This window comes from Choloepus didactylus, chromosome 15 (assembly GCF_015220235.1).
Source record: "Choloepus didactylus isolate mChoDid1 chromosome 15, mChoDid1.pri, whole genome shotgun sequence".
NCBI lineage: Eukaryota > Metazoa > Chordata > Mammalia > Pilosa > Megalonychidae > Choloepus > Choloepus didactylus.
Window position 1 is genome coordinate 40,766,648 of NC_051321.1, and position 18,855 is coordinate 40,785,502.

General features: G+C 33.4%; 1 protein-coding gene across 6 annotated transcripts in view; it reads left to right on the forward strand.

Moving 5' to 3' along the window:
• HECTD2 (HECT domain E3 ubiquitin protein ligase 2) overlaps positions 1-18,855 on the forward strand; it is a 192,229-nt gene that overhangs the window by 141,285 nt on the left and 32,089 nt on the right. For 4 of the 6 annotated variants that reach the window (XR_005211869.1, XR_005211870.1, XM_037804543.1 and 1 more), the window contains exons 7-12: positions 2,528-2,573; positions 4,367-4,476; positions 12,345-12,493; positions 13,062-13,185; positions 15,372-15,468; positions 18,368-18,475. Coding sequence is in view for 3 of the 6 variants with exons in the window: in XM_037804543.1 (XP_037660471.1) it covers positions 2,528-2,573; positions 4,367-4,476; positions 12,345-12,493; positions 13,062-13,185; positions 15,372-15,468; positions 18,368-18,475 (634 nt within the window). In the remaining 3 variants the exon portion in view is untranslated. Of the gene's footprint in view, positions 1-2,527; positions 2,574-4,366; positions 4,477-12,344; positions 12,494-13,061; positions 13,186-14,111; positions 15,935-18,367; positions 18,476-18,855 lie in introns of those variants that run through there. The other 2 variants (XR_005211871.1, XM_037804545.1) reach the window with 2 other exon arrangements.

Here is an 18,855-nt window from a genome sequence, read left to right on the forward strand (position 1 = left end):
TCTGTTCATTTCTGTATGCTATAGACCAAATAGTATAGATGTCTCATATATTTTTTCTTATATTATGCAAAGTCACTAATTTTGAAAAATTAAAATTTATTTCCCTTAGCAACATTGTTAAATAATGTTGCATTTAATGATAAATGAAAGGATTATTCGGCAAATGGTATTGAGAAAACGGGCTAGGTGGGAAAAAAGTCAAATTTATCACCTTGTTCATTGGGAGATACATATTAGTAATATCAGTCATGTTGTCATCATACCTCACTTTTTTCCTTTGTAAGTAAAGAAATCATTCTGAGATATTTTACTATTTTTACTCCTGGCTAACTTGAATTTCATGTTTTTGATTTCAAGTGAAACACTGTGTTTCATTGGAAGTGAAGAGAAAAATTTAAAATATAAACGGAATTCTTAGGATACTGGGTTAAGCTTAAGCTACTGGTATTTCAAGTCTCCTCTAATAAGCAAAATCTAACCTTTGTTCCTCAAAAGTGTGCCAGAGACAGTTTAAAGTGATAATTTGATGTGACAAATATATCAAAGGAGCATGCAATTTTTACCCAAAACTGTTGTTTTGTTTTGCTCTTACAATAACATCTAAAGTTTATTGAATTTTTACTATGGGCTAGGTACCTTTCTAGCCATTTTACATGTAATTCTCATTGAATCCTCACTACAGTCCTACGAAATAGGTAACAATGATTTTCATTTCACGGTCAAGGAAACTAATTCACAGAGAAGTTAAGTAAGTTGCCTAAGTTCACACACTAGTGCCTGAATCAGGATTAAATCCACGTAGTCTGACAAAAAGCCTGTGATCTTAACCACTCTTTGTGTCCCCTGAACTGTATATTATAGAATGAAATAGGTGTGCATAGGCAGAAAATTGAGGATTGTCATGGCATAGTTCTAAAATGGAAAAATATAAGATTTAGCTCTATCACCATCATTTTTAATACTTATGAATTTCCTTGAGTTCTTTAAAAATATGAATCCATTATTACTTAGATTAAATATAATTTCTAAAATAAAACAGTCTCAGAAAATAAAGTCTGACAATTATATAGACTTTTCTAGATGGAAAAAGTTTAGATTTTAAACCTAAATAATTTAAATCATTATTCAGTCAGCATAATTCTTCCATAAAAGAATTTTATTAAGTGACTAATTAAATATATATATATACATATTCAGTTATTTATTTCAAATTTACATGCATATATTTCAGATATACAGCTTTACATTGTTTAAAGGTACATCTAGTACATTTTATGTTTTCATTATATTATGATTATTTTAATTATTAATTATATCTTAGTTTCACTGTTTATGGTTAAATTAAACATAATTATGTTTATTTATGTTTTCAGATGTATTTTGTAACTTTAACAGAAAGTTAAATATTTTCCGAAAGGAAAATGAAACAGAAATTTAGTTGTGAACATTTTTTCCCAACTTTTAATTTTGAAAAATTTCAAACCATAGAAAAGCTAGAGAGTACAATGAACATTCATATACCTACATCTAGATATACCAGCTGTTAACATTTTGCCACATTCATTTTACTTTTGCTTCTTCTTCCTCTATCTGTGTGTAAGTTTTTTGGTAAGTTAAAGACATCGTAACACTTCATCTCTGAATCCTTCAGCATGTATTTTCTAAGAACTTTTTCCTACATAGCCATTGTTACACCAAAGAAATTTAAGATTCATAAAATGATACTCTCTAAAATGCAGTACACATTTAAATTTCCCCAACTGTACCAGAAGTGTCTTTAATATCTGGGTTTTGTTTTTCAATCCAGGATCCAGTCAAGTATCATGAATTAGATCTGGTTGTCATATGAGTGAACCATTTTTAATTCAAGAAATTATTTCTAGGTTATTTGTAGGAGTAAATATAATAGATCTTGAGAGGGCCAGAAACACTCATCAACCTCAGGAATAACAAAAACCCATGGTAAAATCTGATAATATGAAAATCCAGATTAACAATGAAAAATAAAAAATTATTTACATTTCAGAGGTATTCAAAATATTGTTCTTTAATTAGAAACATCCTAGATATATTTTAAATTGTGACTTGATTTGCATATATTTCTAACTTATTCAGCAATGGACTTATAAACTCAAGCATGTTTTCTTTCTTTAATACATAAATATTCTTAAGTGAAGATACCGACTATCACCTATTAAAGCAAAAGCATAGTATTTCCAAGTTGTTGATTATCAGACTTTAACTGTTTCCAGAGTTAGTCATGATATGTACCTCATGAAATATATGTTATAACCTAGTTAACTTAGTCTTTAACGTATTTTCAGAACCACCTAGAGTAGGCACAGAGGAACCTCTATTCCAAGTATATTATGAACTTGTTACTTGCTCAATAACACATATTAATTTAATTCTAAGTTTTGGCATTAATCAACTCAGTTGTTGATCAAAACATTTATTGGTCATTTTTGTTAGATTCTATGAGATTAAAGATTGCAGCTATAATCAGTTACACTTGTTTCTTTTTCAGTCCACGAACAAAAGATGATCTTAGAGCATATTTTATACTTTTACAGGTAAGAAAGCAAGAACTTACTTGAACTTGTCTAATTCAGATCTCGATTTATGCATGTGTAAGTGAATAATATCAAACATTAAGTATTATTTTAAACAACATTATTGATACTATTTTTTTGAATTGTAGTTACTTGAGACCAGAGGACTAAAGCTGTAACAAATAAACAATGGGAAAATATATTATCTACAATATTAAGATTTAAATATAATTCTTGCCTACCTGCTGTGTTATTCAGGAATAAATAGAATGGAAGCATTTCTTCCTCCTCCATTCAGCCTCATTTTTTATAATTAATTTTAATAGGTACCAATACTTTCTTTATTTTCCACAATTAGTAGGTTTTTAACTTTCTTATGTAATTTTCAATAATACTTAAGTTAGCATTCTCATGGAAAGGTAAAAGTTGTTTCTGTTTGCTAAAGCAAAGATGAAATTTTTCCTCTTGAGTGATGCAGAGATTCATAAATACAAAAAATAAGTTAAAGTCCAGACAAATAAATTTTTAATTTTCATTATTTCTTTGAGAAAGAAATATGTTATTGCCACAGCTAGCATACATTTGTATTCTCCTTTACAATATAAAGAAGGTGTTCATATATATTATCTTAATTAAAACTAAGAAAAAATATATTAAATAAGAAATAGTGTTGCGTTCAATATTATGTCCAGTAAAAGGAACTATGTGAGATAGGGGTAGAAGTGGGGAGGAGAAGAAAAAGGAAAAAAGGGAGTAAATGACCAAGAGACGGTTTAGATAGTTTAGAAGAGAAATGTAAAGAGGGATAATAGGTAAGAGAAAGAAGGAAAAATAGAAAAAAAAAGAGGAAATATATGTAGAGATAATAAAACTAGAAATATGACATGAAACTCAAATGTTTAGGCAAGTATATTAGTCAGCAATAAGCTCTGTTCATATTCTGTTCTTCTCATGAGCCATCACTAGACAAAGTTATCGATGAGGGTCACTCCCCAATTTTGAATTGTTCTTCCAGGAGGTCAGTTTTGAAAAGCACATTATTTTCCACAATTTCAGTTTATTTTAAAATAAGATTCATTTTTTCCATGAAGTTCTGAAATGTACATTGTGATGGAGTTCTAAATTTTGAAACATAACTAGAAATTTTGCTTGGTTAAGCACTCTTTCAATGTCTCTTTAACATTTTAAAAGTTGTCAGAAGCTACTATGTGTTCCTGCCTTTGTTCTTTGCTGTGATATAGGGCTATGTCATTTCACAATGGCAAAAGTTTCACAATCAACTTTTGTTTCATTTTTCCTGCCTTGTTTCTTTCTTTCTGTTTTTTTTTTTTTTTTTTTTAATCAAGGAAAACCCAGGGTTTTTGTTTAGTTTGGATGATAGTGATTGCCACATTTATAAAATGCCTGCTTCATAACAGACACTGAGCCAGGCACTTTCAAAACGTTTTCTTGTTTAATACTCAAAATAACTCCTAAGATAGATATTATCATTCACACTTTACAAATGAAGAAACTGAGAATCAGAATTTAAGGAACATGCCTAAAGGCACACAGGTAGTAAGTGGTAGAATTAGCCCTCAGGCCCAAGTCAGTCTTAATTCCAAAGCCCATGGTCTTTCCATTGTACTGCAGTGTAAATCAAAGTCTCTGTTATTTCAATAGCAAATAGACTATTTTTTTCAAAGGATGGTCACCTAGTATTTCAGAATCTCAAATTTAGTTTCCTGAATTTACCATTTATCTCATTAAACTTAGTGTCTTTCCTTTTACATGTTACAAAGTTTTAACACAATTATCTTTAATATCTTTTTCAGAATCCTCAATTTAATAACACATCTACGTATGTCATCTATGCTCACTTGCTACGACAGATAGCTACCTTAGTGGAAGCTGACCATCATTTCCTAATTCACTGGTTTAAAAAGTAAATCATTCTCTGACATTAAGAACTTTTATAGTCCCACAGTTTTAAATATGATATTTATTTGTAATTTTACAATAAAATATATGTAAATGTTTTTAGGTCTTTCAAAATGATATTTATAATTTATAATGCTTCAAAAGCCAATTATGGGTAATTATAAATGCCAGTATTATTATACTGTATTTTTTGGAATGCAACTCCACTTCTTCCAAAAATGCAAATGCGTGAAAAGTAATGATAAATCTATAGTTTGGACATACCATGTACAAAGATATAATTGGTAATAAGTACAAAAAAAGGTGGGTTGACTGAAGGTTATAAGAACAATGTATGTGTATGCTACTGAAGTCAAATTAGTATCCAACCAAATATGATTGTTATATATTTAGGATGTTAAATTTTAACCCCATGGTAACCACAAGGAAAACATATGAAAAATATACCTAGATAGAAATGAGAAGGGACTCAATATTGTACAATACAAAAATTCAAATAAATATGAAAGTGGGCATTGATAGAAGAATTGAGGGACAATAAAGGTATAAGAATCACAGAGAATAAATAGCAAAATGGCAGAAAAAAGTCTGCAGTATGAGTAGTGACTTTAAATCTAAATGGAGTAAACTCTCCAGTCAAAAGGCAGAGATTGGCAGAATGTATTAAAAAAGCAGTATGTTGTCTAAAGAAATGTACTTTAAATTCAAAGACAAGTACGTTGAAAGTGAAAGTATGGAAAAAATATATACCATGCAAGTAGTAGCCAACAGAAAGCTGGGGTAGCTATCCTAATATGAGATAAAATAGACTTTAAGTCAAAAACAGTTATGAGGGGAAAAGACAGTCCATTAAATACTGATAAAGGGGTCAATTCAACAAGAAGACATAACAATTGTAAATATATTTGCACTTAACAGCAGAGCCCCAAAATATATGAACCAAATAGAGACATATTGGAAGGGAAAAATTGTTAGTTCTATGGTAATTTTAGGAGACTCTAACACAACACTTTTAATAGTACACAGAACATCTAGTTAGAAAATCAATAAAGAAATAGAAGATTGGAATGGTACTCTAAATCAGCTAGAACTAACAGACATATGTAGAACACTTCATCCAACAACAACAGAATACACATTGTTCTTGAGCTCATATGGATCATTCTCCAAGATAGACCAAATTTTAGTCACAAAACAACTAAAGTCTCAATAAATTCAAAAATATTGAAATCATACAAAGTAAGTCCCCTGAGCACAATGGAATGAACCTAGACATCAATAAAACTTGGAGAAATGGAAAATTCACAAATAGGTGGAAATTAAACAACTTAGTTGTAAACAACCAATGGGTTAAAGAGGAAATCAAGAGAAATTGGGAAATATCTTGAGGTGAATGAAAATGAAAATACAACATACCAAAATTTATGGGATGCAGCAAAGGCAGTGCTGAGAGAAAAATTTATAGCTGTAAATGCTTACATTAGAAAAGAAAAAAGATTTCAAATCAGATACCTAACCCCCAAACTGGAAGAACTAGAAAAAGAAGAGCAAACCAACCCAAAGTGAGCAGAGGGAAGGAAATAACAAAGAAAAGACTGGAGGTAAATGGAATAGAAAACAAAAAACATTAGAGAGAATCAACAAAACTAAAAGTTGGCTCTTTGAAAAGAGCTATAAACTGACAAACCTTTAGAAGGACTGACAAAGAAAAATAGAGAGAGGACACAAATAACTAAAATCAAAAATGAAAAGGGGGAAATTTCAACCAGCCCCACTGAAATAAAGGACTATAAGAGGACTCTACGAACAATGTATGCCAATAAATCAGATAACCTAGATGAAATGGACAAATTCTTAGAAACAAATTACCTACACAGACTCAAGAAGAAATAGAAGATCTTGACAAACCAATAACTAGTAAAGAGATTGAATCAATCTTCAAAAACATCCCAATAAAGAAAAGCCCAGAACCAGCTAGCTTTACAGGGGAATTTTAACCAAATATTACAAGAAGAATTAACACCAATCCTGCACAAATTCTTCCAAAAAATTGAAGAGGAGGGAATCCCTTATTCAATCCTATGAGGCCAACATCACCCTTATACCAAAGCCATATAAAGATAACACATGAAAAGAAAATTACAGACCACTATCCCTCATGAATGTAGGTGAAAAAATCCTCAACAAAATACTAGCAAACTGAATCCAACAGTATATTAAAAGAAATATACATCACGGCCAAGTAGTATTTATTGCAGTTATGCAAGGATGGTTCACATTTTAAAAATGAATTGATGTAATTCACCACGTCAACAGAATAAAGGAAATAAAACACATGATCATCTCAATTGATGGAGAAAAAGCATTTGACAAAATCCAGCAACTCTTCTTGTTAAAAACACTTAGAAAACTAGGAATAGAAGGAAGCTTCCTCAGTATGATAAAGAACATATGTAAAAAACCCACAGCCAATATCATAATATCATATTTAACGGTAAAAGACTGTAAACTGGAGAAACTAAGATGGCGGCTAGGTGAGACGGCGTAAAAAAACACCTCCGTGAAAAACACTAGATAAAAACCAGAAAGTGACCCAGAATACTAGTTACAGCGATGCGCCAGCTGGACGAGGTCTCCTAGTTCCAGAGGGGCCGTATACTTGGTGAAACCGGGAGTCTGCATTCTGAAACGAGTGAGTAAGCTGGCTGGAAGACCTGCAGCCACGCGGCGGTCTGGGGAATCCAGAGTTTGGCATTTGGAGACCGACGGGCTCTTTTAAAAAAAAAAAAAAGTATAAGAAAAAACCCAGGAGGGGCTGCAGTTGCGATAGTGGGAACCACGCAGTAAAACAGGAGGGGGCTGGGCCAGCCTCTCAGTGTCTGGCCTGGAAGATAACCTGCTACAGATACCCTCAGGGTCGGGGAAATGGAGGGGAGAGCCGGAAGCAGAAAGAAATCCTGCGGCTAGCAGCTGGCTCCCTGGAGGGCTGGATAAACTCCTGCCTGGGACCATGCCCATAGCCCAGAGCCCCGCCAGTTGTCCTGGAGCTGGGAAGGAGGAACTGTTTGTCAGGGGGGTTGAGACGCCCCATTCAGCCATCTTTGCATCAGGCTGAAAGCGCCCCTCCACAGCCCAGTGGCCCAGGGCTTCCCATGAGGGACGGCATGCACTGGTGATGTAGCATGGCATTCTCTTGGCAGAGGCCCTGGAGGATCACAGCTGGGAGAGGGGACCTGCTCGGAGAACCCAGGGACACTACGCCAAGTCCAGTGGTTTGTGGGACAGCGAGAGAGAGGGTCTGGGGCTGAAAGGAAATGAAGGCTTAGACTCTTGCGGCAGCCTTGAATCTCCAGGAACCTGGGGGATTTGAATATTAAAACTGTCCTTCCTCCCTGGCCATCCGTACACACACCCCACATTCAGGGCAGACGGCTGCAGCAACACACCCAAACTGAGTTCTCCAGCTGAACCCCACAAGAATCATTTCCCCACACACTGCGGGGACAAGGTGGAGAACTGACTTGAGGGGTATAGGTGACTCACAGATGCCATCTGCTGGTTAGTCAGAGAAAGTGTACGTCACCAAGCTGTATTTCTGAAAAATTAGATTGGTATTTTTTTTACAACTTGAAAGAACCCTATCAAGCAAAGCAAATGCCAAAAGGCCAAAAACAACAGAAAATCTTAATGCATATGATGAAACCAGATGATATGGAGAATCCAACTCCAAACACACAAATCAAGACATCTGAAGAGACACAGTACCTGGCAAAATTAATCAAAGAACTACAATCAAGGAATGAGAACATGGCAAAGGATTTAAAGGACATCAAGAAGACCATGGCCCAGGATATAAGCAACATAAAGAAGACCCTAGAAGAGCATAAAGAAGACATTGCAAGAATAAATAAAAATATAGAAGATCTTATGGAAATAAAAGAAACTGTTGGCCAGATTAAAAAGACTCTGGATATTCACAATACAAGACTAGAGGAAGCTGAACAAAGTCGCAATGTCCTAGAAGTCCACAGAACAGAAAATGAAAGAACAAAAGAAGGAATGGAGAAAAAAGTTGAAAATATCGAAATGGATCTCAGGGATACGACACATAAAATAAAACATCCAAACTTAAGACTCATTGGTGTCCCAGAAGGGGAAGAGAAGGGTAAAGGTCTAGAAAGAGTATTCAAAGAAATTGTTGGGGAAAACTTCCCCAACCTTCTACACAATATAAACACACAAAGCATAAATGCCCAGCGAATTCCAAATAGAATAAATCCAAATAAACCCACTTGGAGACATATTCTGATCAGACTGTCAAATACTGAAGAGAAGGAGCAAGTTCTGAAAGCAGCAAGAGAAAAGCAGTCCACCACATACAAAGGAAACAACATAAGACTAAGTTATGACTACTCAGTGGCCACCATGGAGGTGAGAAGGCAGTGGCATGACATTTAAAATTCTGAGAGAGAAAAATTTCCAACCAAGAATACTTTATCCAGCAAAACTCTCCTTCAGATTTGAGGGAGAGCTTAAGTTTTTTACAGACAAACAAATGCTGAGAGACTTTGCCAATAAAAGACCTGCCCTACTTCAGATTCTAAAGGGAGCCCTACCAACAGAGAAACAAAGAAAGGAGAGAGAGATATAGAGAATTTTAACAGACATATGTAGTACCTTACATCCCAAATCACCAGGACACGGATTTTTCTCGAGAAGGGACCATAAGCTGGGACATAAAACAAGCCTCAAGAAATTAGAAAAAAAAAAAAAATTGAATATACTCAAAACACATTCTCCAACCACAATGGAATACAAATAGAAGTCAATAATTTTTGAACTGTAACTCCACTATTTACTTCCTACATGATAAAAAATACACAAACTCTAAGGACAAATCAGTGGTTTTGAAATCAATGTAAAATATGTAATTTTAGACAACTATATAAAGGTGGGGGAATGGAGGAGTATAGGAACATAGTTTATGTGTCCTATTGAAGTGGAGGTGGTATCAAAGAAAAACAAGATTGTTAACGGATTTAAGAGGTTAATTTTAAGCCCCACAGTAAACACAAAGAAATTATCAGAGAATATAACCATAGAGATGAAAAGTAGAGTATGGGTTAAGAGAAATGGGGGAAGGGGCAATGGGGAGTTAAGAAATGAGTGTAGGGTTGCTGTTTGAGGTGAAGGGAAATTTCTAGTAATGGATGGTGGGAAAGAGCATTACAACATTCTAAACGTGATTAATTCCACTAATGGAAGGCTAGGGAGGGGGTGGAATGGGAAGATTTAGGCTGTATATATGTTCCCATAACTGAAAAAAAAAAAAAAAAAATCTAAATACATGACAATTGAATGCCAAGGATGCACTTGGATGGGAACGGAGGATGGAGGACACGTTCAAAGGGACACAGTTGAGACATAAGGAAAAGGAAATATAGAATGTAAGCTTTGTATCATTGTTGAATCTCTTGTACTTCTTAGCTGCGCTTAATGGGATTGCATAAAAGAATGTTCTTGTTCATGGGAAGTGTATACGTGAATTACAGTGTATGTTCAAGGATGTGTGCAGCTAGCTGTCATATGTTCAGAAGACAGAGCAATAGATGATGGATGATAGGGAGGGAGGGAGGGAAAGAAATAGCGATGTGACAGCATGTTAAAGTTGGTGGATTGAGCTATCGGGGGAGGGAGGTCAGGGTATGATGGAATTCTGTGTATGGGGTTAGTATTGTTTTTGCAACTGTTCCTATAACTTTGAATTTATTTCAAAATACAAAAAAGACTGTAAACTTTCCTCTAAGCTCAGAAACAAGATGAGGATGCCCACTGTCACCACTGATGTTCAGCATTGTCCTGCAAGTTCTATCCAGAGCATTTAAGCAAGAAAAAGAAATAAAAAGCATCCAAATTAGAAAGGAAGAAGTAAAACTTTCCCTGTTTACAGATGACATGATCCTATATACAGAAAATCCTGAAAAATCCACAGTAAAGCTCCTAGCACTAATAAATTAATTTAGCAGAGGTGGCATACAAGACCAATACCTCAAAATCAGCAGTGTTTCTATATACTAATCATGAACAATCTGAAGAATAAATCAAGAAAAAATGTGCATTTATAATAGCAACTAAAAGAATAAAATATCTAGAAATAAATCTAATCAAGAATGTAAAGGACTTGTACTGAAAACCTTGCTAAAAGAAATCAAAGAAGACCTGAATAAATAAAAGACATTCTGTGTTCATGGATTAGAAGCCTGTATATTGTTAAGATGTCAGTAATACTCAAAGCAATTTACAGATTCAATGCAATCCCAATCAAAATTCCAACAACCTTTGAAGAAATGGCAAAGCCAATGATCAAATTTATAAAGGAGTGTAAGGGGATCTAAGTAGCCAAAGCCATCTTGAAAAAGAAGAATGAAGTTAGAGGACTCACACTTCCCAATCTTAAAACTTATTCCAAAGTCATAGTAATCAAAACAGCATGTTACTGGCACAGGGGCATACGTATAGACACGTGGAATATAATTGAAAGCTCAGAAATCAACCCTCACATTTATGGCCAACTGATTTTTGACAAAGAGGCAAAGACCACTCAATTGGGAAAGGATAATTTCTTTAACAAATGGTGCTAGGAAATCTGGATCTCCATTTGCAAAAGAATAGAGGTGAACTCCTACCTCACAACATATAAAAAATCATCTCAAAATGATCTCAAAAAACCCTAACTGTAAGAGCTAGAACTATAAAACTCCTAGAAGAAAAGGTAGGGAAGTATCTTATAGGCCTTGTGCTAGACAGTGGTTTCTTAGACTTTACATTGAAAGCACAAGCAGCAAAAGAAAAAAAATAGATAAATGACAACTCATAAACATTAAAAATTTTTGTTCATCAAAGAATACTATAATAAAAATAAATGACAATGTACATATTGAAAGAAAATATTTGAAAACCACATATCCAATAAGAGTTTAATATCTAGAGTATATAAATTTTTCAACTCAACAACAAAAAGACAAATAACCCAATTTAAAAATGGAAAAAGACTTGAATAGACAATTCTCTGAAGAATATATTCAAATGGCCAAAAAAGCACATGAAAAGGTGCTGAAATCATTAGCCATCAGAGAATTGCAAATCAAAACCACAAGGTACCATTTGACACCCACTAGAACAGCTAATTATTAAAAAATGGAAAATTACAAGTGTTGGAGAGGATGTGGAGAAATAGGAACACTTATTCACTGCTGCGGGAATGTAAAATGGTGCAGCTGCTGTGAATGACAGTTTGGCAGTTTCTCATAAAGTTAAGTATAGAATTACCATATGACCCAGCAATCCCACTTCTAGGCATATATATCTCAAAGGTGGAGTACTGGATTTGTTCAGACATTACTATTTTAATTGTGTTTTTATTTCCTATCTGTGTATCAATAACTCTCACCATTATTTGCATAGTGCCTTCTATTCACCTAAAAAGTCATCGTAAATTTTTGTTTAGCTATCAGTATCTATTTATAAAAGGACAAATATTTTTTTCACAGAACTATGCTCTCACTCTGTGATTAGTAAACTTTAAAAGAGGCAACATATTCTGAATTTAATTTTAAATATATTGAAAGTCTTAAAAATTATGTTTGATACTAACTTTATAGCAATTTTAGTGTTTATTTCTTATTTAATTAAGAAACTGTATTTGAGATAAGATATTGCATCATTTCAAATACTGGATCATTTAAGAAAGAGAATTGAGGTAATGTTCTAAAATTCTATTTTGTATAATGGAGTTTTATACCTAAGAAATATATTGCCAAAATAGAAAATGTTAATTTTGATTGGTGTTAATTTCAAAATCTTTATTACCAGATTATCCCAGAAGAGGTTCAAACAATTGGTAGAGAGATTGCTGCAATTTATTTCTTTACGCCTGTTTCCCGCCAAGCCTGAAGAATTTCCACCTATAACAAAGTGTTCCTGGTGGATTCCATCAGCATCTAAAGTATTGGCTTTACTTAGTAGGTTTTTATTATTTTATATCTTTACTTATATTCTGTTAAATATGGGGAGGCATTCTTAAACTTTGAACTATTTCTTTGAAGGAAAGAGTTGTAATTTATTTTTTGATGTGATAATTGATTTCACGGTTAGTTTATAAACGTGAAAAAAGCTTTATGCCTCTTACTGGGTAGTTTTCTGTGTTATGACTATCAGCTGCATGTGACCGGCTAAGTAGTGATTGAGAAAACAGGCAGTTTCATTAATCACCAGGGTCCCCTAGGAGAGAACACACTGATGGAAAAGTAGTTTGAGCAGATGGTCATCAGTATACTCCCCTTACTACCATTATAGTCACAACCACAAGTGTTTCTAAAAAAGCAAGAAATTGTTGGCTGTAATTCAACCACAATTTAAAAATTACCATTTTCATTTGAAGCTGCTATTGTTTTTAATAGGTATTTTTAGATAAAGGCTATCTAGTGGACAATAAAGGCTATCTAGTGGACATTAAAGTGCCCATCTTACTATTAGAATGAATCATGTGTAGTTTGGAAAAGATCATTATGTTAGAATTTATCCTTACAGATACTGCAAACAATTTGGTTCACCTTCCCCTTATTCCTTATACTGATTTTTATAATTTTACATTGGATCATATTGATCTCATGGAAGAATATCATACGTGGCAGAGCTTTGGAAACTCTCACAGGTAAGATTGAAAGCTCATTTGACTATTCATCTAAATAAAATACTATTCAAAATAATGACTGGATTTTAAGTATGTATAAACAAATTAAAGTATACACTTACATTTACATATAAACTTATCAGTTTGGATATCCAGTTTTGAAATACCACATTTTTAAAGCATTTTCTTTTTCTGTTACCATTTTGAATTTATGTACATGTTAACTTTGTTTTGATTTGGTTAATACCATCTTTTCAAGAAGGGAAAAGCTCTAGCTTAGTATGCAGTTTCTTATATCTTATTATCCTGTGTGCCTTCATCCAGCCAGAGGTCAACCAACAAGCCATACAGACTGTTCTGCCATTGTAGTATGGAAACAGCCTTAAACAACACGTAAATGAATGTGTGTGGCCGTGTTTCGAAAAACTTAATTTACAAAAGAAGTGGTAGGCCATATTTGTTTTATAGGCCTCTGCAAATGTCTGATCTAGCACATTGATCATGTACACACACACACACACACACACCCCTTCACTCACTCCCTTTCTCACTTATTCTTTAGAAAAATTGGCTGTCCTTTACATACACTATAAAAGAATGGATGTTACAGCAAAGGGATTTCACTACAGATTTATTAATTGCCATAATACAATAGATTTTCAAAACACCTGACCAAATTCTGTAATATACTGAACCTTATATCCACCCTTCCAGTTTGGATTAAACCAGCAAGATGATCCCAAACATAATTGATTCCCAGAGTATGTGATATCCAGGAAATTACATTTTTTCTAAAGGAGACTGGTCAGTCTGATGGATATTTCTTGGCAAAACATTTTACCAAGATACTTTTTCTCCCATTTAGATGTAATTGTAATGCTTGGACAAAACCACAAAACAATTCCAAGTTATTGTGCAAATTTCAGTGACAATGTCTTTTAACTCAGAGCTCCCTCAAACCAGCGTGCCATAACATTGGGTGAACCAAGAATGAATTACACAAGAGTTTTGCTCCTATGATATATTCAGCCGTTGGACAGCCAGCCTGCACCTGCGAGGGGATCCAGAGCCCTAGGGCAAGTCACCTCTCTATGAGCAGCTCATTTGTTTATCTCATTGTGTCATACACATAACATTTTTCTGTGTGTGCCATGACAAGGCAAATGTTGAGAAGCACTATTTTAATGTACACTATAAGATCAGTGTCATACATCCCACTAAGTTCATTTCCAAATTTTTAGTTATCACTTAGCGACTCAAAATTATTACACATTAGTTACTGAACAATTCTTATCACTCCTTAACAATTTTGACCCAGAGAGAAAGCTGTTTCATTTACACTTCACACTAGGGTTGTCTCTCTGTTCCTCATGATGGCTTCATTGCACCTAACTATAGATGTACCACCTAACTATACTTGGAGGGATTCCTGTTATAACTGAATGGACTCATTACAGTCATTTCTGATAGGAGTCTGACTCCTGAAGTGTCATTGCAGCCATATTAGTCACAGATAAGTAATTTATGATGCATCTCGGTGTGTGTGTAGTTGACGGCTTTTGTACATATCATAGAATGAGCTCTGGCATAAGAGAGAAGTTATTTTCATAACATTTGATGATAATGTTTGTGTTTTTACAAATTAAACCATTTCATATTACTGCACCATTTAATTACAGTATAAAAGCAACATATTTTTTTCTTTTATCAGTCTTAAATTTATTACTTTGCTTTTTATCTACTGTAGTTAATGCTAGATTTCCTCATTTCTGAAGCTCATACATCAGAAACAGCCATATAATAGTGAATTCTTCTATTTATTTGAACGTATGAGTTTTCTGTCCTAATTCTCCTTCATCAGTACTTCTACCTCCTGGTGTTGGCCATATTCTTCACAGGTAATGATATGCAGGTGACTATACATAACTGAAGTTATTTATGTAAATAATATAAGTGATCCCCCAGCACACATTTCAGAGTATTAGATGTAGCTTCCTTTAAATAAAAGCACTGCACATCTAGCAAAAATATGTACTTCACAGGACTGTGGGATTAAAAAAAATGATGAACATAAAATCACTTCTTAAATGGTAAAACATAATACAAAATTAATGTCTTATATTGTTAGAAGGGGTGCCTTCGATTCCCTTAGTATAATTTTGCTAAAAGTACACCATTTTGCTTTTTCTGTTTCACTTGTTGAGCAGGTTTTCCTTCTGTCAGTACCCATTCGTTATTTCTATAACTGCAAAAAAAATCATTATTCAAAGAGACTCAGAACAACAGATGATAAGCATCGCAAGGGTAAGCCCACTATGAAAACATTTATGCCAACTATGATCAATATAGTAAATAATTTAACAAATAAGTCACATGTCTTGTGGATTGTTCTAGCATAATCAGGAAATGTTAAAATTCATATTATATTCCCCCCAAAGTGCTTAAAACTGTTCAAGATGCTGGAAATAAGACACCCCTCATCACTTCTAAATCAACTTCTCGTTATATATGTAAATGTAGCAGGAAGATTAAATGCTTCTTAGAGCCAAAATACTGGGAGCTTGTTGGAAATCATTTTGTAGAAACTGTATTCCAGCTCCAGTTAACCAGCACATTGATGAGAACTACAGTGGGGTAGGGTGTATCCTTAAGAGCAAACCATTCAAATCACTGAAACATTTTCAGGGTTTTATTAAAATGAAATAAAAACAACCAAAAAATGAGATTTAACAAAAAGTATATCTCTTAGAGAACTGAAATTTATGCCCAAAGAAGGTGAAAGATGTTTTGTTGGTTCTTAGGAAAACAAAATGCATGGAGGACTATAGAAAATGAGAATAGCAGTCAGGCTGACTTCAGGCAAATTGTACCTCTGGGCCTGTCCTTACCACCCCCCTACAACTTGTGTTTCGATACTATACAGCACAGTAAGTTATGTACATTATCTGCTAGGTATCAGACTAAGTAAAGTTTTTATTATGACTCTAGATACTACATTTAAATGCTCTGGTTGCCTAAAATATTGCTCATGTATTTTGAGCATCTGCATATTTGACGTGATTACTCAAAACTTTAAAAATTAGGGGGACGATTGGCCGTAGCCTTCTTAAAATAAAAAAAAAAAGGAGCATAAAGTAAAAAGAAATGATTCCCATGTCTTGTTCAAGAATATAAAGAGAATCCTAAATCATAAATTATAATTCTTCAAGATATTACAAAAATTAAGATTTGTCTATCCTTCAGTAATTCAGTTCCTAGAGGATATCTTCTTTTACATCTTTTATTAGTTGCATTTGTACTATTTCATGAGCTTTTTTCATACTTTTTCATCTTGAAGTATGATTTTTGATATTGTAAGAAAAGATCTAAAGAGCTAGAAACTTATTTAAATTTCTCAGAGCAGTTTTCTTTCTGTGCCACTCACACTTAAGGTATCAGTAACTTTTCTTCCACTTAGAAGGAATAGAGTAGACTCTGTCACAGGCTGCCTTCCACAGATCATGAAAGCAAATGAGTAGATGTTGAAGATTTGAGTGGTAGTATCGATTCTGTGGGTTCCTCCCAACATTTTAACTTGTAAACTGTCATATCACTTGGAATTAATGACTGGTGACTATTTTGACAGAAGGGAAGCCTTTCATGTAGTCATTGTAAGTAGGAGCTTATATGGTACAATCTAAAGTTGCAAAAGAGATTCCCCAACCTAAACATAACTCCCTCATCAGACTGTGTCTAAAATTCTTCTATTGCTGGGGTATTTATTTGGATTGAAATACGAATTCCTGATGGAAGGAGTAGTCATTAAGCCTTGTCTGCCATTAGTATCCTAGGGTAAATTTGCTTAATGGATCTTTCCAGTGTGACACCTCCCTAGGAGCAAGACTGGGAACAGAAGAGAGGAAAGGGTAGGAAAAAAGGCCTAGGACACAGACACTTTCCTGGGTATATAAATCTGTTTGAGCACCAAGGGGAAAGACCCAGAGAAGCAAGAGGCTATATAAAAAAGCCTTTAGAATTGGATATTAGATTGATGAAGAAGGGCTCTGAATTAGAGTGTTTTATTATAGGGTCTACAAAATCTTGGGAGTAGCTTTATTAGATGATTTGGAGTATTAAAATTTTACCTATTAAATCAAAATGCTACACGTATTTATAATGTCTGAAATGTTCATCTTTAATCTGCACAATATTTTCTTTGCTATCAAAGAAGATTAGGTAGTCTGATAAAGATTATTTAGATAAATTAAATATACAAGCATGTCAATTTTATATGATGTATAGATGTTTTTAAATGTTCTTTTCACATATTCATTGTTTATATTTTGAAAAACCATGAAAAACAGGTTTTAAAAAATCACCTGTATTTCCATCACCCAAGCACAACTACTGTTAACATTTTAGTAAATTTTTTAATATATTTTCTATATATTTTTTAAAAGACAACATAGTTGAAACAGTATTGTGCACACAGTTTTGTTCCTTGCTTTTTTCAATTGTACCTTAAACATTTTCCATGTTATTTACATACTTTTATGGCCATTATTTTTAATAACAGTATTATATTACATTGGATGGATACATAAGATATTTCTTAAGTTTCCTTTTATAGAAAATGCTGTGATGAACATCTCACTACATAAAAAATTTTCTGCACTTAGAATTCCCAGAAGTGGTATTATTGGGACAAAAGTTAAACCTTTTAAACTTTGTTAAGGTTTTTGATAAATATTGACAAATTACTTTCTAAAAGTAGACTGCTTTTAGAGTAAATTCAGTATCTAAAAAAGCATGAGCCAAGGTTTACCATCAGAAGTATATACCTTGTTGTAAATGTTCCCATTTTATGTTTGTATTTATTAAAATAGAAAGCTACTACTTAATAGATGAGACATCTGCGAACTGCAATGCAAAATTCTTTACTGTAAAAGGTGAATTATTTTTGGTTTTCCATTTTGGACTCCATTTGGTTCATCGTTCCAAAATGAATTACTAATAAGGCATTTGCATAAACTTGATACACCTATGTTGTGGATTCCTAGGACAAAATTATAGCAACATTCATGTGTGTACAATTGATTGTATGAAATAGTTTATATAGGAGATGACATTGACAAGAATATAAATGATTTTAAAGGGTTTAAATGTTTTAAATGAAATTAATTACATTTTAAGTAAAAGTGAAAATGTTTGCTTTCTCAATTAGCAAAGTCTGGTGGACAAAGTATCTCGAAGACAGAGACCTGATATGAATATGTTGTTTCTAAATATGAAAGTAAGGCGGACACATCTGGTTAGCGATTCACTTGATGAGGTATAGATAATTTATTTCAAAATGTTATTAAATGATTAAAGTTTTGAACAAATGCTATAATATGGTTTGCTATTACCGAAATCTTAGTAAGCTGTTTCTTTTTCCCATGTGCAAATAAGTGTGCCTCCTCATATTTTAATGCCATGGTTAAAAATCAGTTCTGTATTCACAATTAAGTCTTATATTCATTTTCATGTGTGTTTATTAATAGTTTGTTGTTAATTCCTAGAAAAAGATTTGATATAGAACACTAAAATGAGTAATTCATGTTTCTGTGTATGTAACCTGGACTCTTTGTCATTGGTTAGGTGCATAACAAGTCATTTTAACTTTTCCAGGTGTCAGGTTACTCAACATCTGTAAAATTAGAGGTCTGATCT